The following is a 22,347-nucleotide window of genomic DNA, read 5'->3' on the forward strand; positions in this document are numbered from 1 at the left end:
CCATCCTCTCGCTCTCTGTTATGCTACCCAGCCTCCCGCCTGCTAACCATTATGTTTCCCACCCTCCTCCATTTGTGGCTTGACCCCTTCAACTCTCTGCCTGCACTATTTTTAGAAATACTGCACAGCAGCACGGGCTGCTGTGCAACATATCATAAAGGTAAAAAAATATATATCTATGTTGGGTCAATGCTGGCCGCTTCAGTCCTCGTTTTGTTTTTAACTTAATGTCATGTTACACAACAGCTCCCACAGCTGTGCAACATGTAAAAAAAAAAAAAACACACTGGCAAAGCCAATAGATTTCACACAGATGAATCCCACTGGCTTTGCCAATGCTTGTTCTTCGTTACATAGTCACAATAAATGAACAACTCTTCCCTCAGTGCAAAAGCGTTATTTACCCTAGCCATCTTGAAGACATACTAAATGTCCACTTGATATCTCCCAGAACTTTGAAAACCAGGACATGCAATGAAAGGCTGGGAGAATGTAGTGACGAGAAGAAGTAGCAATTACAACCAACCGGGTTCAAGATCCAGAATTACTGTCAGTGGTAAGAAGGTCAGACTGATGAAAAAAACTTTGAATAGAGAATAATGAAGGGTACCTGGTGTAGCTATTCCTACCCCTGGCATCAGAGGCCATGACAGAAGCAGCACAGAATGAAAGACCAGAGCTTTCTGTAGCTCAAGCCACTTGCCCTTCCTCTACCCCCTCAAACAGGAGGTGTTGAGAAGCCAAGGTTGGGATAAAAGTTCAACTGTGTGATGTCACAAGAGGGGGCTACTGGGTGCATGATGCAACTTCCGCGACCTCTCTGCATTGAGGTAAGTTAACATCCATGGGTTCAAGGCAAATTGTAAATGTAAAACTTATTATTAATAATAATAATAATATAACGCTAGATATCACTCCACATATATTCTTGCTAACAAAATGGTCACAGCTTCTGTGATGTCTGTACACTATCTCATTCTACTAGGTTTTCGTCCAGCTGGCTGCAAAGAACATGTTGGTCAGTGAAGGATGTCCTTCTCAACTGACAATCTTCTAATGAACCCAGACAGCACATGCATCAGGCATCCAAATATTAGGAAAATGATCACAACTTTCCTTTACGCTCGTTGGATTTGGACAGACTTTAGGCAGAATGATGTCTTGGGCGATGTGAAGCAATGAAGGCGTAGGCTGCTGTCCTCGCCAGATTACCACCCTGTCCTTGGATTACTTCACACAAGGTTAACGAGGTTAACAACTGATCAAGACCCAGTTCTCTGGTGCTTGCCGTGTGCACTGGAAAATGTATTTTTGTTGACTGCTTTGAGATAAACTTTCTAAAGGGTATACACATTCATTTAACATACCTTTAAATTCTACAAGATTATCACAATGAGAAAACGCAGATTTTCCTGATGTCCTAAAAGAAAATTTATTGCTAACCTAAAAAGAATTTAAGACAGCTTGTATTGTGACTTGCTAGTACAGCGGATGTACTATTAGAGATGTAGCTCATAATGTGTTATGGGATAAAGTACGCCCTTTAGAAGTATTGTAAGTCATCAAGGAGTTTAGAGGAAAGAGGCCAAAGGCAGAGTTTCTTTATAAGGTCATGGAACTCCCAGATGATCTGCAATATCCTTACTATGTGCAGCAAATTGTATTTTATTCCTTATAGGACATGGTCACACATAACTCGTCCCACAAACCACCTAAATACTTGTCTTGCTCTATCATATGAAACAAGTAATATGGTTGCAGACAATAAGAATAAAAGTGGATTCCAAAGTCAAATTAAACCCAAAACCCAAAAGCCTTTAGTTATTTGTTTTAAAAAGAAACCAGTTTATCATAAGTCAGACTAAAATGTGCTGCAGCTCAGAGTGTTTTTAAAAAAAGGTAGAGTTTGTTATTTCTGGAATGACCCTTAGTGTGCAAATAATAAACATGTTGCCATAAACATCACTGAATGATCAGAAACACAGATCAGAAGAATGAAAAGCCAGTTTGCATTTTCGTTGAGTTATTTAACGTGCAGCTGCAATTACGCTGCGTGACCTGCCTCACTTTGGTTGCTTGCTCAGGCAGCAGGCATTGTGACATTAGAACTCATCTGTAATACCTTATTACAGTTGGGCATCTATGACATGTCATTATTACAGGTGAGTGAGGGCGTTACAAGTCACCTCAGTGTAAACAGGGATTGCAGGATCCCATGTATTATAGTTCAGTTAAGATTTCGTTGCTAAGAAATGTATGAAACCTGCGGGCAAAGGTTAGAATCAATGCAGGGCAAACTCCACCCTTCATCCCTTTGATTTACGTACACGGAGTAATAGAGTGGGGGTAATAAAACAAGGCGTTTATGTAACTGCACTGCAGTGCTGTGACAGTAAACAAATTCATATCTTTGTAACACATTTCTATTACTATTTAATTTAGGGACACAAAAAGGAGAGGACCATGCCGGAAAGGCCAAGAGAGGGCATTTCCAGGGGGTACTAAAGAGAATCATGGCCTGAACTTCCCGAAGTGACCCTAAATGCTTCATATGACATGAAGGCTGGTATTCTCTGAAAGGCCAAATAATAAAAAGCCACCCCAAACCGGGCTAAGTGTAAATAAATCAAGCAAGTCTGACTTCATCTAGAAGAGATTGGGGTGCTGCAACAGAGAATATTTAAAAGTAATGGGGCCAAATAGTGTTCTACAGCACAATTTTTAAATTTTTTAAATAAGGTGGGTAATAAGCCTCAGATTTAACAATCAGCTCTGAAGAGGTAGTCTTAAACTATAGCCATACTTTCACTGTGTGCTAAACAAACCTAACCCCCACCTAGTGACAAAAAGACACATACGTTTTACAGGCTTATCTGTCTACATACACAGCTCACTTGTTTAAAGGGGGTAAAACCACTTGTCTAAGGATCTTAACAGGCTTCTAGTACATTAGTGCTGCACTATATCACTGTTTATTAAAACACCTTATATTGGCGAGTTTCCACCCCAAAACCTGAAGATATCCCATATAGGTTATCTGGGAGTCTGAGGAAGTGCACTTTATGTCAGAATACAGTATATATAAAAATATTGTTCTACAGAAATATCGTTGCCCAAATGTCGACCACAATCCTGTGAAGGCAAGTATAGACAAAAAAGCTACTTACAATCAGTAACACCTTATCTGGTAGAGACATATTCTAGTTGCAGATTCCTTACCTTAGAATTTTCCCGCGGCGTCAGCCTTGATCTGGAGATTTTTCTTGAGCAGTACTCCTGCGCGCTGTCAGGTGGCGTCTGTTGGCTCCGCAACCATCGTTGTGCACGCCAGATAGGACATTACAGGACCTATATAGGTGCTACCTGAGCATGCTGATGCCAGTTTCTTTTCATGACTTTCCACGCCAGAAGCATGGCGCCATGAAGAACACTGACCACTGGCGCATCAAAACTAGGGCCCTAAAAGGGAAGCCCGTGTCCCTAGAAATCTGTTTGCAGAACGGGGAGGATGGGTGGGTGGTAAGGAATCTGCAACTATAATATGTCTCTACCCTATAAGGTGTTACCAAAGTTAAGTAACTTGTTCATCTGATAGAGACTTCTAATTGCTGATTCCTTACCTTAGAATAGATACCCAATCAATACCATGCCTTGAGGTAGGACTATGAACCAAGATCATACTACTAAGCCCTGCAGGACCAAACGGGTGAAGTACCTCTCCTTCCAGATCGGACTGTCCAGGCAGTAGTGTTTAGTGAACATGTGCAATGATGCCCACACTGCTGCCTGACAGATGTACAGGCCTGGAACTCTGCGTACTAATGCAGTGGTTGCAGCTGTCACTCTGGTAGAGTGAGCGCACATACCCTCCGGGGGCTGCTTTGTAGCCAATGTGTAGCACATTTTAATGCATAGAACAACCTATCTAGAGATGGTTCTCTTCTGCACTGCCCCACCTTTCTACACACCCACATACCGAACAAGGAGTTGATTATCCACCCAGAATGCTTTAGTACCATCAACTTAAAAACCCCAACATTCTTTTTGGGTCAGGCAGAGGAGTCTCTCCTCTTCCTTTGAAGGATGAGGGGATGCGTAAAAAGTAGGCAAGGTGGTGGACTGGCCTACATGAAACGGCATGACCACTTTTGGCAAAAAGGAAGACCTTGTGCGAACACCACCTAGTCAGGATAGAAATGACAGGTGGGTAGGGTGGCTTATATGACAACACCTGCAGCTCGCGCACCCCGAGGGCAGATGTAATGGCCACAAGGAGGCTGTTTTTAATATTAGAAGGCTGAGAGGACAATTGTGAAGGGGCTCGAAAGGAGCACACATGAGAAATTTCAGAACCAAGATCAAATCCAATTGGGGAATGATGAATGGGGATGAAGGAACCATGTGGTTAGGACCCTTAAGGAATCTACCAACTATAGGAGAAATAAACAAAGAGGGTAATTCAGGTAATCACAGAAATGCACAGATAACAGAAAAATAACCTTTGAGGGTACCCAAAGCAGAACCCTACTGGGCCAAAGTATAAACAAGAGGACCTCGGGAAAAGGGGCAGAAAGTGGGTCAACAGACTTGTCTGTGCACCATGCCAAAAATGTATTCCATCAACAGGCATATATTGTTTTGGTGGAGGGACACCTGGCTGTCAAGATAACGTTAGAGACTTCAACTGCCGCCATTCAATCTCCCTGCAAGAAGGCCGAGACATGACAGGTTCAGGTGGAGAACCCTCCTCTGCTGCTGTGACATATTATTCTCCCGAAGAGGCAGTAGGATGGGAGGAACAATGGCCATGCTCAATAGCTCGGGATACCAGACTCTTCATGCCCAGTTCGGAGCCACAAGAATTACTTGGGCCTGGTCGTTCTTGATTTTCTTGAGACATCTGGGCAGAAGTGGTATGGGCGGAAAGGCTTACAGGAGGCCTGAGCTCTATTTGAGACGAAAAGCATCATCGAGCGAGTGCAGCCTTAGAAACTCCAACACACAAAATTGCTGACATTGGGCGTTCTCTACGGAGGCGAACAGATCTAACTAAGGCTCTCCCCACTGCTGAAAGAGACACTGCTCCATCTCTGGATGGAGACACCTTTCATGATCGACCTGGCATTGTCGGCTAAGTTTGTCAGCTCTGGCGTTCAGAGAGCCTGCCAGGCGTTGAACCAGCTGGGAAATGCCCTGATGTTCCAGCCATGTCCAGAATCATAGATCCTCCTGACAAAGGGTCCACAACCCCACTCCGCCCTGCTTTTTGCAGTACCTCATGGTGATGGTGTTGTATGTGAACACCTGCTTTACTTTCCCTTTGAGAGAGGGAAGAAATGCTTTCAATGCTAGTCTGAACCCCTTAAGCTCCAAAAGATTGATGTGGAGCTCATACTCCGCCGGAGACCAGACATCTCTGATCTCTGCCTCTCCCATGTGGCTGTCTTATCCCAGGAGTGATGCATCAGCCATTACTGTCATATCTGGTTGTGGAAGGGAGAGGGATCTTCATCTGACCCAATTGCGGTTCAACAGCCATCACTGCAGATCTTGCCCTGTTCTCTCTGAGATCTGGACCATGTTGGAGAGATTCCCCTGATGCTGCACCCACTGGAACTTAAGGTCCCACTGCAAAGCCTGCATATGCCATCTGGAGTGTGTCACCAGCAAGATGTAGGAAGCCATGAGGCCCTGCAGCCTCAGAGTCATTCCCACTGAAATCCAGGATAGAGGCTGAAACATCAGTATCATAGCCTGAATATCCTTGACTCACCACTTGGGAGGATAAGCCTGAAACTGCACCATGTCCAAAACAGCTCCAATCAGGTGTGACTTCAGCACATTTGTAGTGAACCCCTGTGAATAAAGGACGTCCGCCATAGTCTGGAGGTGCTCTGATGAAAGGGAGTGTCTGAAAGGGAGTCAGGCAAATTTATTGTGGACCCTGGCGAATGCAGGCGGTCCACCATACTCTGGAGGTGGGAGATGACAGCCTGGGGTGAGCCCGGCTTCAACAGCCAGTCGTCTAGCGAGGGGAAGAAAGAAACCCCAGATCTGCGCAGGTGAGCTGCGACCACCGCCATCACCTTGGTGAACACCCGAGGGGCGCTGGTAAGTCCAAAGGGGAGCACGGTTAACTGAAAATGTTTGTGGCCTACTGTCAATCGCAAGTAACTTCTGTGGGCTGGCAGGATGGGAATATGGAAATAGGCGTCCTGCAAGTCCAACGTTACCATCAGTCTCCTGGGTCCTGATCAGCATGGGTATTTTGAACCTCTCCTTCTTGAGGAAGAGATTGAGGGACCAACGGTCTAGGATAGGGTGGAAGCCCATTTCCTTTTTGGGCACCAGAAAGTAGCGGTAATAACAACCACAACCTACTTCTGGCACAGGGACCCTATTTATGGCTCCCTTGGCCAAGAGAACCATAACCTCCTTGTGGAGAAGTGCCAGGTGATACTCCATCATCAGATTGTAGGATGGTGGCATGGAAGGAGGCGTAGTCTCGAAGGGGAGGGAGTAGCCCTGTTAGACTATTTTCAAAACCCATCTGTCTGACGTGATGGACTTCCAGTGCGGCAAGTCATGGCGAGTCCTGCCTCAGACAGGTCCCTGATGGGGAAGCATCAGACTAGGAAGGTTTGGAGCCTGCTGTGGGGGGAAGGGGTAGACTGGCTAGACTGCTGGCTCCCTGAGCCACAAGGACATTGGAGCCCACGATCCCGACAGTGCACAGTTTGGGCAGCATGCATGGGGAACAGACGTGGCTCAGCCCCCTTTCTGTAGCCACGAATTGGGCAAAAAGCAGACTGAGGACAAGGGGCAACTGCAAGGCCCAAGTACGGGCTGAAGCCCAGGACTCCTTAAAGCGCTCAAGTGCAGAGTGTGCTTAGTCTCCGAAGAGAGGGGAGCCATCAAAGGGCATGTCCGTAAGGGTGGATTGGGCATCCCCCAAAAAGACAGATGTCCTCAACCAGGCGTGATGCCTTAAAGCCACCATTGATGCAACCAATTAGCCTAGTGAGTCAGTGGTATCCAGCCCACATTGTATTGTGAACTTTGCTGCATCTCTCCCGTCAGTACCAGCCTGGGAGAGAATGGCCTGGGCCTTCTCCGGGACCTATGGCAGCACCTGCGTGACCATGTCCCATATAGTATGGATATAACGGCTCAAAAGGCATGCGGTGTTCACAGGCCGCAACGCTAGGCTGGAGGAAGAAAATATCTTCTTCCCTAGCTGATCCAGATGCTTGGATTCCCTATCCAAGGGTGCAGAAGGGAATGTGCCCGGGGACATGGAGGCTTGGATAGCCAAGCTCTTAGGGGTTGGGTATTGTGTCAGAAACACTGGGTCATTTGAAGCAGGTATATGGTTGCAAGCGATAGTCAGTCCTGTTCACAGAAGCCCCTTTGCTTGATTTGGACCAGGTCCCCTGCAGGCCATCAGTGAGGCCTACAATAAAGGGCAAAGGGGGTTCAGAAGTGGAATCCCCAGGCTGAAGCACCTCTGCCAGGTGGTTAGTCATGGCTGCCACTGAAGGCAGCTCACAGCCCAGGACCTCAGCCGCTCTCTTCCATTGAGGTCCAGCTGGTATTCCAAAGGGTCCAGTGACCCCTCCCAATCCTTGCATACCCCAACCCAAGAAAAGAAAGGTCAGGATCTGACCTAGGAAGCAAGGTCCCTGTCGAAGTCGGAATCGGTGTCTGTGTTGGAGCCGCCAATGAGGATAGCTCGATGCCAAGCAAGGGCATGGGCTGCATCAGGAGCGTTGACGTTAGAACCATTGTCAGGGAAGGTCGAGGTGGTACTACCAACACCAGTTTGGATCCAGGAACGGATCCAGGAACAGATCCATGGGTCCTCCCCAACCCACCCCCCCCCATCCCCCCACCCCCTTGGCCGAGGCTGAAGCTGCCGGTGTGGAACTGGAGGGATCCCCTACTGACCCTGTGGCGCCCGAAGGTGCTCTGGGCTGCCCAAATATGAGCTGCATGGTCTCATAAAACTCACAGAGTTGGGCAGGGGTTGGGTCTCATAAAACTCACAGAGTTGGGCAGGGGTTGCTCAAGCTCCTGGAAACTCAGGGAGGCATGCAGCCAACCAAGACGCAGCCTCCGAGGACAGAAGCCTGGAACAAGAACGCTCCTTTACCCTTGTCTCGTTGGCCGATGGATGGGATGAAGTCAAAGAGCGCTTGTTCTTCCTCGACCTCTTTTTGTGCCTCGACTTACCCGACGGTTCAGAGGACTTGGAGTGGGACAATGAAGAATGGGGGCTCGCAACCGTTCTCAGGACCTTCCTCTCAACCGAGATAGGGAGCAACGCAGAGCTGAGCACCGGGCAGCAATGAGCTTCAGGGATCACTCCCTCAAAGCTTTCAGATTCATGGCCCGGCACTCACAGCACGACTTTGGGTCATGGTCATGCTCCAGATACCTCAAGCACACAAGGCGAGGTGAGGCTCCGTCATGGACATCGCCTGATGACACGATCCACAGGGCTTGAAACCAGCCTTACATGGCATCTCAACACACCAGAAGTGTCAACACTCAAAAAACCTCAACAAAAAGTCCAAAAAACACCAGTCAAAAATTACTGAGGGGTAGCTCTTCTTCGGATCTGCGCTGGCTGGCACAGAAAGAAAAGAACTGATGTAGGCGCACGGGGTGGCGTCTATAAAGGTCGAGCGACATAATATCCTACATGCACAATGCCGACAATGGATGCAGAGCCAACCAGCGCCACCTGACGGCACACATAGATACTGCTTGAGAAAAATCTCTAGATTCAGACTGACACCTGGGGGAAAAAAGTTAGGGAATCTGCAACTAGAAGTATCTAACAGATATATCATCAAGATACAAAGATGTGGAGGCAGTATTAAAATTGTAAAAAGTAGTGCCAGGGCCCAAGATATTTCTCAGGAGGTCACTTTGGCTCATATCACTCACTGCCCCTGCCAGCTAAGCCAAATACCAGTTCCATCCCTAAATTCTAACCATCACACACATAGAAGTGTGATATTTTAGACTATTTCAGGGCACCTGAAACTGTAGGGGTTGAATGACAGTAGTTTTATCATGGTTTCCAAAGTGCATGGAATTTTAAAACACCCTACTAATCTTAAAAATGAATGACAGTACCACCATGTGGTGGACTGTCATAATTAAGTGCCAGTGGTTAGAAATAAATGACAGTGGTGAGCACCAGCAAACACTGGTACAAATTAGGTGGTGTGTGAATTAAGAACAGTAAATCCATAATTACCTGTATGTAGTTGCCTTCACAATATTTTATTGTAGAAATGTCAACTTTGATATCTTTAAGGACAATACTTAAAACACAGTATTGTGGTATAATACAATAGCTTTTGCAAAGTATAAGAATCTACAGGCAGATGCTTCTCTTCTTGAAGCTTTGCTCTACTACTCAGACTAGTGGCAGGAACGCCGTACAATGATGAAGCAACTGCCTGTGCTAGGCATTGCCTTTTCTCTGTGGTACACAGCACAACTTTTTACCCATGTTCTATATGCTAATTTTTCTATGAGGCTGAAGAAGCTACAATGGACACTACTGAGGAGTCCTAAAGCAATCTGAAGGTGGATTTGGATGGACAACACCTCTCGACTTTCCATACAGGTCATTGGGCCCTTTCGGAGTCTATGGCACTTTTTGATATTTATTACTAATTATTGCGAGTTAAAGTGAATGTAACCTGTTGGTTCAGGTTTTAATCCACAGTTATATTAAAATGTACTTAGTACTGCATTAGTCGTTATAGTTTACCTTTGTGCAATACAATCACCTGTAACCAGCCCTGGGCCTCCTACCCTTGCTGCCTTACAGCAGCCTTTGATTAACATCAGCAGTAAACACACACAGTCCATTTTACCATAAATGTACTGTGGATGAGTCCCAAACTCTGAGGCTTTCGCACAGTAAAAGGTCAAAAACCAGGTGATCCAAAAGCAAAAAAATCTGGACAGACCAGATAGTCAGAACCGTCCTCTCACATTCACAAACCCAAGGAACAATATAAAATAGGGGCACCAAATACTCGTTAATCTCACTGATAACCCAATATTTTAAAACTGCTTGTTAAACTTTAGTGATTCACTGTGTCCTTTCAATGTTCACTGTTGTCTACACACATCTGTGAGCAGACTGTATTAAGAAGGTCCAGGATACATTTACATAAAATTAATGAAGGTGAAATAAACCCCGTTATAATCCTGAAAAACAGGCCTTAGTGGATTCACATTGGAAACCCCCGCTGTGTAAACTCTCGCTTCAACTGCACACTTAACCCAATCTAATATTCTGTCTCCAAGTCAACTAATCTCCCCTTATGTTAGAATCGTTTCTAAAGCTTGTGCCCCCTCGCCCCATTACAATGGCCTTGCAGCGCTGCTAAAGTCCAGAAATTCCAACCTCTTTTTCGCGGACTCCATCACACTGGCGTGTGAAGCCCTATCATGAGTGGTCCATGCGTGGTTCCCTTACTGCTTCCAGTAAGTGTGCCATTCATTTGTGAGTCAGTTAAATACAATTTTTGATGGGGAGGAATCTAACATGATGGGTTCATGTTAGATTCCTCCCTGACTGACAGCAGAAGCATCTCCGCAGACAGACTGGCAACACCAGCACGCTTGCTTACTGGCACTAGTGGCATGACTGGAAAGTGTGTTTATTATTAGTTTTGAAAATCTACATGTGGCACTAACATCATGCCTTTAACTAGACTCCAAAAGGTCCTGCAACCTTGCTCCTGCTACCTCGGTGACCTGCTACTGTGGGAAGTCTTCCAACTGCAATTAAACTGTCGCTTCTGCCCATCACTGCAGCCGATGTGGAAAATGCGCAATGTGAATGATGGAAGCACACAGCTCATATAAAATATGGCACTAAAACTGCATTTTGACCACCATCATCTGGAGGTCAAGAGAAAAAGATCATCACTACACCCTGCGTAATTGCCAGTGATCTAATAGGGTAATCAAGGGTGTTGGAATAAGTGAGATCACACTGTAAATCTACAAACACTATTGCTTTTACAATTGAGCTCATAACTAATTAACTGCCAAGAAGCAGTAACGTGCAATTAGAGGGGTTGAACCTAATCTCCCATTTTAAAACGCAGACCGAGTAAACACATGCATTCACATCACCGCCTGCTTTTCATGTTTACCATTCCGTGCACGCATGCATTACATATGATGGGAGGGCGTACGGCCATGGCATGAGGGAAGACATCAGCCTGAGGTTGGACTGAGGGCAATTGACATATCAGCCTGTAAGCCATTTTTCTCCAGTGAAACTGCAAGCCGCTTGGGATGAAGATAAATTCATCAACAGTTTCTTTAATATGAATGGTCCGTAGAAGCACCAGCACATAGGGCACGCCATTTTGGAAGGTGTAAAGGGCTTTATGTTGGGAAGCAGCACAGGGAATGCAGTGGGAGCTGTGCAGACCTGTAGTATTAATAAAGCATTGTCAGAACTTGCTGGAGAAGGTTGAAGTTTCTCCTGGCCATCCGAATGTTTAGGATGTGGGAAATAAGGGCCTGCATTGCCTATACTTGGGCAAGAGGAAAGTAGACTAATGTTTACCTCACATTTCCTCTTCCTCCATTGGCTCTAGGTTTCAATGACAGCTGGGGCATGAGCCACACCTAAGTGTCCTCCACCACCACTCAGTGACAACTGAAGAAGGGAGCAGCATGCACCAGGAGCCATGGAATTCATTTTCTACCAAAGCCTGAGCCACCTTCCACTCCTACGGCAGCTGTTGTCAATTTCCTGCGAGCACACACCACTGGAGAGACTGAGAAGACATACCGTGACAGACCACAGAAGAAGTCATCAACAATGTTTTAATAGTTTTAGTAACTGTTAGTAACTGGTACAGCTGGCACTATTTTGTAGATAATGACCCTTAATCCAGTCAGACAATTATTTCAATGTAATGACCACTTCTCTGGGAATTAGTGCTTTATAATTACTGCCAGGGCCAGCTTTTGGGCGGTGCGAGCGGTGCGGCCGCACCGGGCGCTGACCTCAGGGGGGGCGCTGTGTTTAGCAATAACTTCTGAAACTTGCAATTTATAAGCACCTCCTGAAAAGTTCCTTGTGCTTCGAGCCTTCAGGAGACAATTAAAAAATCAAGATACCTCTTGTGATTAATGTTCCTGCTAGGGAGAGAGATGGGAGGTTTGCCTAGCGGCAGCTTTACCTCACCATAAAGTAGCATAGAGGATTTAATATGCCTGCTGCAAAAAACAGAACTATGGGGCATATTTTTGAAAAGTGGTGCTGCACTTAGTGCAGCACCATTTTTCTTGCACACCTTAGCACCCCCCTAACGCCACCATGTGTGCATCATATTTAAAACACAGGGCACCATGGCAGTAGTTAGGGGACTAGTGTTAGAATTTTTTACGCTATTCCGGTGCTTTGCAGGATTAGCATTAAACATTTTTACGCTAATCCTGCAAAGCACCCAGAGGCCCATTGTAACCAAGGGAAGCCTCTTTTTAATGCCTGCTCCGAGCAGGCTTTAAAAATGCCGGAAAAAAAAATGACACAAAGAAATATGACAGATTTCTTTGCGTCATGTTTTTGTCTCCACCCTCCCCCCTCCAACGGGGGGAGGACCCCTTTGAATACATTATGCCTGGCGCAGGAATAATGTAGCACAAAAGGTTACAAAGTGGCGCAATGCATGCACTGCACCAGTTTGTAAATATGGTGCAGCGTTTTTGCCCTTCTAACACCACATTATCATAAAGAAAATGACACTAATGTGGCGTTAGAATGGCAATAGGGGCTCTTAAATATGCCCCCTATGGGGCACATTTGAAAAAGTGGCTCTGCACACAGTTCTGAGCCACTTTTCTTATGCCCATTAGCACCCACCTAACGCCACCATGTGTGCGTTATATTTAAAATACGGCGCACCATGGCGGTAGTTAGGGGACTAGGGTCAGAATTTTTTACGCTAGTCTGGCACTTTGCAGGATTTTCATAAATTTTTTTGACACTAATCCTGCAAAGCACACAGAGGCCCATTGTAACCAATAGAAGCCTCCTTTTAATGCCTGTTCTGAGCAGGCGTTAAAAGTGCTAGAAAAAAATGAGGCAAAGAAATCTGTCAGATTTCTTTGTGCCATTTTTTGGGCCCCCCTAATGGTGTGATGCCCTCTTTGCATACATTATGCCTGGTGCAGGCATAATGTAGCACAAACAGTTACAAAGTGGCGCAATGCATGCATTGCGCCACTTTGTAACTATGGTGCAGCATTTATGGCCTTCTAATGCCATACTAGCATAAAACAAAATGAGACTAATGTGGTGTCAGAATGGCACTAGGGGCTCTTAAATATCCCCCTATGGGGCATATTTGAAAAAAGTGGAGCTGCACACAGTGCTGCGCCACTTTTCTTACGCCCCTTGGCACCCCCCACAATTCCACCATATGTGCGCTGTATTTAAAATACAGCACGCCATTGTGGTTATTAAGGGACTAGTGTCAGACTTTTTTACTCTAGTCAGGCACTTTGTAGTATTAGCGTAAAAAAAATTGATGCTAATCCTGCAAAAGCTCCCAGAGGCCCACTGTAATTAATGAAAGCCTCCTTTTAACACCTGCTCTGAGCAGGCGTTTAAAGTGCCAGAAAAAAAATGACGCAAAGAAATCTGTCAGATTTCCTTGCGCCATTTTTTTGGCCCTCCCTAACGAAGGGAATGCCACCTTTGCGTTTATTATGCCTGGCGCAGGCATACTGTAGCACGAAGGGTTACAAAGTGTTGCAATGCATGCATTTCGCCACTTTGTAAATATGGCACTGCGTTTTTGGCCTTCTAACGCCACAATAGCATAACAAAAATTACCCTAATACAGCGTTAGAATGGCGCTAGGGGCTCTTAAATATGCCCCTATATTTTATGAGGCTAGCTGAGTGGATTAGTAAAGCCAGCCTTTGCAAGTGTTTTAAAACACATGAATGTATGTGAAAGGGGAGCGATGAAGAGATGAGGGGCATATTTGCTGGGTGGTAGTGAGTGAAACCGAGGAGGTGGTCATTGGAGAGTGGGAGGGTGCCAAAATTATCTGTCACACCGGGCGCCAGCAGTTCTAAAGACGGCCCTGATTACTGCTCTAGCTGTCACCGTCTAAAACTCTAGAGAGCTGTAATATCAATGAGTACTGAAATAAGTTAATGCAGCAATAGCATACTTAAGTTGAGATGTTATGTTGAGAGGGGAGACAGCAGTTTTAGATCTCCAATGCCATTTGGAACAGGTGGGTTTTATGTTTGCCCTGCCAGCAGATTTGGACTGAGTCTGAGTTATTCAGATATTTGATATCACATGCTTACTGCATGACAGAAGGAGAAAATTAGGTAAAATTTACTGGATGTCCGACTCAATCAAAAACATAAAAGAGCACACACTGATTATAGGATTGTGCCAATACCAACAACAAACACTGAGGTATTTGCTTGTTTTTGAACCCAATGAAGCATTTTCTAGGGATCAGAATAAGCTTAAGAATGCTCTGACATAGCAAGATGTCTACGTTATAGTGTTGGAAACCTCTTATCAAGCACTTGGGTATGGCATTTGACCAGGCAAGACAGCCAAGTCGCGGGAGCTACAACGAACAGCTGAGTGTCTTCGGGAAGGCCACTCTTAGCCCCTACCCTGGCAGAGGTGTATATTAGAGCTGAAGCACACAGCAGCAAGTAACATCAGCAGAGTAATGCACTAGACTTTGCTGTGCTTTGCCATCACTGTACTGGATGGCAGGGTGATGTCTGATCAGAGGATGCAAGCCTGTTTCAAGCCTTTAAAGGCAATAGATAAGCTAGAGTCTCTAAGCTTCGCTTCTTCCAGAGCTCAGATGCTAGTACAGTATCCCTGCGAGTATGGCAGAAACGAACGATGTTCATTCACATTTGTATTGGAGAGAGGAGCATTTTACTTTTTGTCAGGGCGGCTTCCAGTGGTGCATGTGAGTACGTGGAATACCAGCTACTCACAGGAACCTGTGGGAGAAGGACCTGCATTCTCTGCCTCTGTTGTTAAACTCCCCTCAATAAACAGAGTAAGGGCATCCCAGTGCAATATGGACAATGAAGAGTATTGTACCGATTCAAACACATTTGTATGTGTAAGTTCAATTTACGTGCACAAATGGCTCGATTACTGCATGAAATGCATTCACAAAAGTTGAACCTTTAAATTGTTTTACTCATGGGTATTATTTACACGCATGGCTATTAATACCACACAACATTGTAATACCGTGCTTGAGGAAATCCGGCTCTAAAGGCAGGGATCCCTTGGAATGTTTGTGAACATGTATACAATCTTTAGATTAAGTGTATTCACAACATGTTTTGCAAGCCACCATGGAAACAGTGAGAGACTTTACCCTGTCGAAGACAGGAGTAAATCCTTTTCTAGGCTGGAAATAGCAAGGAAGCACCTCAGAAAACTAGTGGGATTGAAGAAGAATAAACATTTTTCCCCGTGGAGAAAAAGTAAAAACAAAGTGCCTTTGTACAATTACACACTATACAGCACCCTCTATACGTCATAAAAATTGCAAATTAACAACCATTTTGCAGAAGTACACTTCAAGGCCTGCCACTGCTGAAGGATGACAAGCATAACTTATGAAAACATTATGAAATCCCAAAATGCATACATTTACAGCAATGTGAAATCTTAAAAAACCCTCGATGCAGAATTACCCGTTCTCTTTCTTATTAATTTATAATTGTGCCCAATCTCTTTGAGAACACAGTAAATTATGACAGTCATGTTCATGAACAGCCTGTTCCAAGTGTATGGCGTATACAAAACACTGGCTTTGAACTACATCACATAACCATTTGTTGTTTTATGTCTAAAACAGTTCTGTCGAATCAGCAAGGGGGGGGCACATTTATGACGACAATCAAAGACTGTAACTTCCAAGTCACATATAATTTATAGCGCTCACATTCTGCTTAGCCATCATCATCTGATGTGAAAATATGTGTTTTTTTTCTTCTGTGTGAGATTATCAAGCATAAGGGGGTTGGGAATTCTACATATTGACAAAAGTGCTTGTGGTTCTATCTCAGCTTCTGCAGTACACCATCTGTAGCAAACCACCTCACCAAACACCAGCTTCTTGACACCATCAATCAGGATTCAGACCCGACCACAGCACAGAAATCACCTGGATAGCACAAACAGATGACATCTGGATGTTCCTCAACCGGGGGTGTGGGGGAAATTGCAGCCTTCATCCTTCTAGACCTATCAGCAGCCTTTAAGACTGTCTCTGAGCCCATAATACGACGACTCCATGAAGCAGGCATTCAGTGACTCACGTGCTAATGGGTCTTATCCTTCTTCCTCACTGAAAGAACCCAAATTATCAACATGCACCCCACCTCCCCCCCCCCCTCAGGCATCTGGAGTACGAGATCTTATTTGCAGAGTCCCACAGTGCTTATCACTCAGCCCAGCACTCTTCAACATTTACATGACCTCACTACCCAAAGGCATATGAGCTCACAACATAAAGACCCTCACTTACACCAACGACACGCAAATGATACTGTCCCTCTTGGACAAAACATCCACACCAGGAACAAGTTCAGCATAAGCATGATAAAAATAGCTACCTGGATGAAATTTATTTACCTTAACTGAACTCGGACAAAACCAAGGTGCTAGTCTTTGGGAAGAACTTCTCGCCATGGGACTCCACCTAGTGGCCCACAAAACTTGAACGCACCCTTACACCACGCTCGCAAGCGAGAAACATCAGACTCATCATAGACAATTAACTGGGTATGAATGCCCAAGTCAACACAGGGGTCTTGCCTTGATTCAACACAGTAAGGATGTCAAAGAAGATCTTCAGGTGTCTAGTAGACAAGTCCAGGAAAACTATCACCCAAACCCTCATCAGCAGCAAGCTAGACTATGAAAATACCCTGTACAATGGGATTACAAACCACCTTACCAGACGACTGCAGACCAGCCAAAATGCAGCAGTCAGTCTAGTACTCAATCTCCCATGCTGAGCCCACATCACACCACACCCTAGGGAAATCCACTGGCTTCTAATACACAAGTGGGCCCACTTTAAACTCCCCACCCACACCTAAGCAGCTCCCCACAACACTGGCACTGTCTACCTGAACAGCAGCATTCACTTCCACCAACATTCCAGACATGTCTGCTCTGCTGGTCTCTCACTAGCACACATCCCAAGCGTACACTAAAGCAGGGCAGGGAGTCGCGCTTTCTCATACCTGGTGCATAAAGCCTCGAACAGTATCTCACAACACACCAGAGCCCCCCCCTCTCTCCTTGACTTTCGCAAGATGCTGATGACCTGGCTTTTCAAGTAAGCCAAGACTGGCCTCGCACATCTGCTACAGAACATCTGGATACCCTCATGAGTAATTAGCATGCTATAAAACACCAATAACATAACTTAACATGTTATTCCAATAAAAGGTATCACAGTCCGAGTGTTTGGATTTTGAAGCTGAACTAGCACCAGGTGAAACATGTCTTTGCCACTCAAAACAACAAACAGATAAGGCTCAAAAGCAATCCCAAGGACTGTTTCTCTTTATTTGAAGGAATTATATTGTGCGCACAGCAAGCAGTGTTGCCTCTAAGAAGAAATGAAGCGGGCCAGAGAAAAAGAAACTGCACTTTAGGTCAAGCTAAGGGTTAATGAGAGTTTCTTTTGGGGTTTTTTTAATCCACGACACTGAGTGGGTAATCCCTACGATCCGTTCAGTCAAATCATAACTCCAGAATCTGAAGCATAAATGACTGAGAATGCTTTAATCAAGCTTGACAATTAACAGGGTTACAAGACAGCCATTTTCGCAACATAGGTGATCGTCACCAAGGCCAAAAGTAATGCTGAATCTACAATATCCAAAATCCTGCCATTATTTCAAGCCTCTTGTGTTCTCTTCCCCAGACACACAATGACGTACCAGTGGGTTGATGTGAATATATTTATAACTTCTTTAAAAACAACATTCTCAGGACAATATCAGTCAATCTGAACAGTCAACAGCAAACTCATATACTATCCTTTATTCAAATACATTTTGCATCCATTTTCAAAATGTTGCTACAAGAATTGCAAATTTCGGACACAAATCTCTTCCATATTAAACATTTTATGCAAGGTAATAACTCTTTCTATCCTATATTTAAAAGGCAAAATGTAGTCATAGTCACAGTCTACTTTCCTCCATTTGTCCAAAGCAATCAGGATCATGCCGCTCTTGGTCCCAATGACTGCCCCTGTAACAACTTGATATTAAAAATCCAGCTTTTAATCAAAACAAAACAGAAGGTCGCAATTACACAGTTCTTATCGCAACTCAAACTCCTCAACCCTCCAGGCAGAGTAGGAGCCTCCTTGTCACCAGGGAGAAAACAAGAGTAGCCCTGGGCATGAGGAAGCAAATGCGTGTGTCTGGTAAGAGAAATTATGCCATATTTCCAGTTCTTCTTCATCACTCCACATTGTGGATTCTATAGAACATCCAAGACCGTCAACCATCTTTGGGTAGTTGTCTCAAGTTATCAAATGGTTCAGACCCCCCACTGTCAATCATTACTTTCAAATTAGACTTGAGGCTTTTCTTGCACGAAATGGATTAACACTTGTCAGATTCCCCCGCACTGAGTTTTTCCCCAGCACCCTTCATCTTACAAACAAGCCCTCCCAAGATCTTCCAGCTGAAATCCGTGTTGGCTTTCATATATACTCCCAACATGCATACATCCTTACTGTTGATTTCTGGAAATGAACCTATAGATTAAGTATCAACAGCCAAAACTAGGCCTTACTTTAGTCAGCAACATGACCAGAATGTTCTGCTGGACTCAATGCACATCGTGACGAAACTACCAATGACTGACAATCTGTCCTGTGATGATCAGTACGTTGGAGGATCAGTAATGTGGCATGGGAAACCTTAACTAAGAAATGTTATTGTTCGTCTAGGTTTTAGATCTTAACTATGATGGGTGTTCCTCGACGTTTAAGGGATTTTGTTGCATACTCAGTGATTTTACTAGGCATCTATAGTGTCAGGTAAAGCATGCGTTTGCATCTACATCCATGTTGCAGCATTACAGCCTGCTAGCTGGCCGCGCCCACTAAGTGTGTGTGCAAAGGTTTTAAACAAAATCAATTGAAAATCGATACTGCTGGAAGTTTAAACAGACATCATATATGGTTGAGAGCTTCATTTTACAGTAAAGTGTTCCAAATACGTGGTTAATTCACATGTCTTTGTCTTACAATCCATAATTACCTGTTCCTGGGTAAAGTGCGATTTTTATTGTCAATTCCTCCAGTGCCCCAATATTTGTTCTGACCTCCCTGAAATCCATAATTTTGGCTTTCTCCAATGAACAGGGACTCGGAAACCACTTGGCTGGATCCTTCATCCTTAGGAAAACTTCCATCGCTAGGAAAAAAAATAATGATCTATTTGAGACGCATAAATGCAGTGCTTAATTTGAGGCGGTAGTTGTCAGACGGTGGAAGAGAACAACAGAAAACACGTCACCAAGGGAGAAAGCAGGACCAGTCAACAGAGAAATAAAGGGGCAGTAGTGTGTGGTAGTAGACTAAAGAGACAAAAATTAAAACTACGCAGCTCTGGTATTCGGCGCACCAACATTTAAGAGACATGACTGCTGGCTTCTGAGCAGAGCCTTGGGCCCCAGCACTTATTCTTTCACAAATTAAGCACTGCATACATGTCTTATACAGCAAACAGAATAGATTGTCGAGTGCCTTATACCGGAACAATTACGTTCTGATGTTTACAAAATGCCTTGACGACAAAAAATCCTCATAGTATCGTTTTGCAGCATTTACTGCCCTGGGGTCACAACTTTATACCACAAAACTCATATTTATTTTATGTGTACGGTTTTATACAGTTCGGAATCCACCCCCTAGGTATTTAGTATGCTTTGTGAGAAGATGGCTTATATGTAAAGGAACAAGTACATGTATGGAGAGACGATTTTAAATATAAGAACTCAAACCATGATTTGGGATTATTAGACAGTTGTCATTACAGCGAAATTGAGTATGAATAATACATGACAACATGGCAGGAATAACACTTGTTACTTGGGTACAGGAGACAGTTTTAAGTAAGTCTCTAAATCAGTACATTACTGGATATTACATAGTTCTCTTTACAATCATAGTGTTTGCGTTAAAAAACAGATAATAGGTGATACAACTGTTGCATCATAAATGCCACTGGAATGCAAGGTTCAGTTTCCTCGATGTGTGGTATTAGGTACATTTCAGATTGTACTTGAGTACTGGGAAGTACTAGGGCCTAGGCAGATTTGATATCACTGGGTATGCTGCACTGCCTGAGAAGGAACTTAGGACCAGATGTATCAAAGGGTTTTACCCATTTTGTGTCTATGGGAAAATGTGTTCATACATATGGTCCTTGGTCTTTTTCCTTACAAGAGGTGTTTCTGACTGGACATCTGATTTACTGCAGAGATTATTATTTCCTCCAAATACGTTGAGTATGTGTGGGGTGTTTCTTCATACAGCCTTCAAGGTGTTGCGTGCTATTTCTAATGTTAATATTGGCTGCTCACGGCAAACATTTGAAACCTGGTTGATGTGTTCATTCCTAACACTGTTAAGCAGCTTAGCTTTTAGGGGATGGAGACACCTTTTTAAGATACCTGTCAATAGGGAGTTTTTGTGGTATACATGTGAATTACCTGTGCGTGTACACTGCTTTGGTATGAAGGGTTCGGGGGCTTTGATGGAAGTATTCCAATTCAGTTTGTTTACAAGATGATGAGGGGTAACAAGTAGGCTAGCATTGATATTTAATCATTATAAACCACGGCTCCTCCCTCAGTCTGCCAGAGCACTGCCAGGCTACCTGCTAGCAAGTGAATGCAGGCTGGAGGCAGGTAGGTTTGAGATGAAGTCACACAAAAGAGCAGTACTGGCCCTGGAGGTGACGAAGAATTGAAAGGATCCAAGATCACATTTCCTTGCACTTCTTAAGACATATCCAACAGCACTAAACATGTCCTCTTCCCTCAATGTCCCTCCCAAGCTAACATAAGCAAGATATACTTAGTGCATATACCACAGTGCTTCACATCCTGACAAGTCCCGATGCTCTAGGCGTAGATGGAATAGACATGTGGTACATTTGCCCACCACATATAACTCCATGAGGACCAGATGTCCACTGCTAAGGGGGACCATATGCTATGTGATTAAATGATGAGTATGTTTGCATTAACAATGGTATAGCCTCTGGTAGGAAAGGCTACACATCTCCTGGCACTAATGATGACCTTCTCTGGAATAAATGGTGGCATGTCCTTTGCCACTGCTAATGGGCATATCATATCAATCTTGACCAGTCCACTATAGTACTGACAACTGGTATGACCATAAATAAAAATGATATTCTGCAGAGTCATTTAATATACTTTGGCAAGAATCATGGGATAGTATTCAATAATATTCATGCAATATCTTTTGGCTATGATCATGGCATGTTTATTAGCATATTCTTTATTCTTTCATGTTACATCCCTCCATGGCAAGTGTGGGTGGTAGTAAGGGTCCTAATGAAACCAAAAACATTGAAGAATTATTATACTAGTGAAGTTTAACCCCTTACATGCGTCCGATGGCCAGGAGCAATCCGACGCTGCGGTGGGCGTGTGCATTGGAGGGCCCCAGACATCCTAGCACCACACACGGGGGAAGTGCTGGCGCTCCCCCTGTGAGACACCCTCCCCCACACTCCCCCACCAGGGATGGCAGCAAAAGCGCTTCCGCTGCCACCCCAGACCCCCTTCCCACCTGGCGATCTGATGTCAGCAAGCACCCCCATGTGCTGGCATCATCAGAGCAGGCCAGAAGCGCTGGAAGCCATTTGCTTCCAGCACCGGGGCAAGGAGGAGGTAAGTTTTTCCTCCTGGGAGGGGTAGGGGGCTTCAAAGAAGCACTGGCGGGAAGAAAAGAGTTTTCCTTTCCCTCAATGTCTCTTTGAAATGTATTCCTGCTGCACGATTGTGCATGGCATCGTAATTGTGCAGCATAAATACCACTGGCCACCAGGGATTTTTGGGTGTGCGTGTGTTTGGATGTATGGGGAGTGGCCCCTTGCGCAAAGGTCACTCCTCTTTATGGGGCACATAATTTGGCCGTTTCTGCCCCCTTTCGAGGCAGGTGGGCCTTTTTCTTAGGAAGATTTTCCCCCCAAGGAGTGCAGAAA

At 44.7% G+C, this 22,347-nt stretch overlaps 1 protein-coding gene across 1 annotated transcript in view; it reads right to left on the bottom strand.

The window, feature by feature from the left end:
• CEMIP2 (cell migration inducing hyaluronidase 2) overlaps positions 1–22,347 on the bottom strand; it is a 371,877-nt gene that overhangs the window by 88,648 nt on the left and 260,882 nt on the right. Inside the window, exon 15 of the mRNA XM_069228897.1 lies at positions 19,366–19,521. Within this exon, the coding sequence (XP_069084998.1) occupies positions 19,366–19,521 (156 nt within the window). The remainder of the gene's footprint in view (positions 1–19,365; positions 19,522–22,347) is intronic.

Source organism: Pleurodeles waltl, chromosome 1_1 (assembly GCF_031143425.1).
Source record: "Pleurodeles waltl isolate 20211129_DDA chromosome 1_1, aPleWal1.hap1.20221129, whole genome shotgun sequence".
Lineage (NCBI taxonomy): Eukaryota > Metazoa > Chordata > Amphibia > Caudata > Salamandridae > Pleurodeles > Pleurodeles waltl.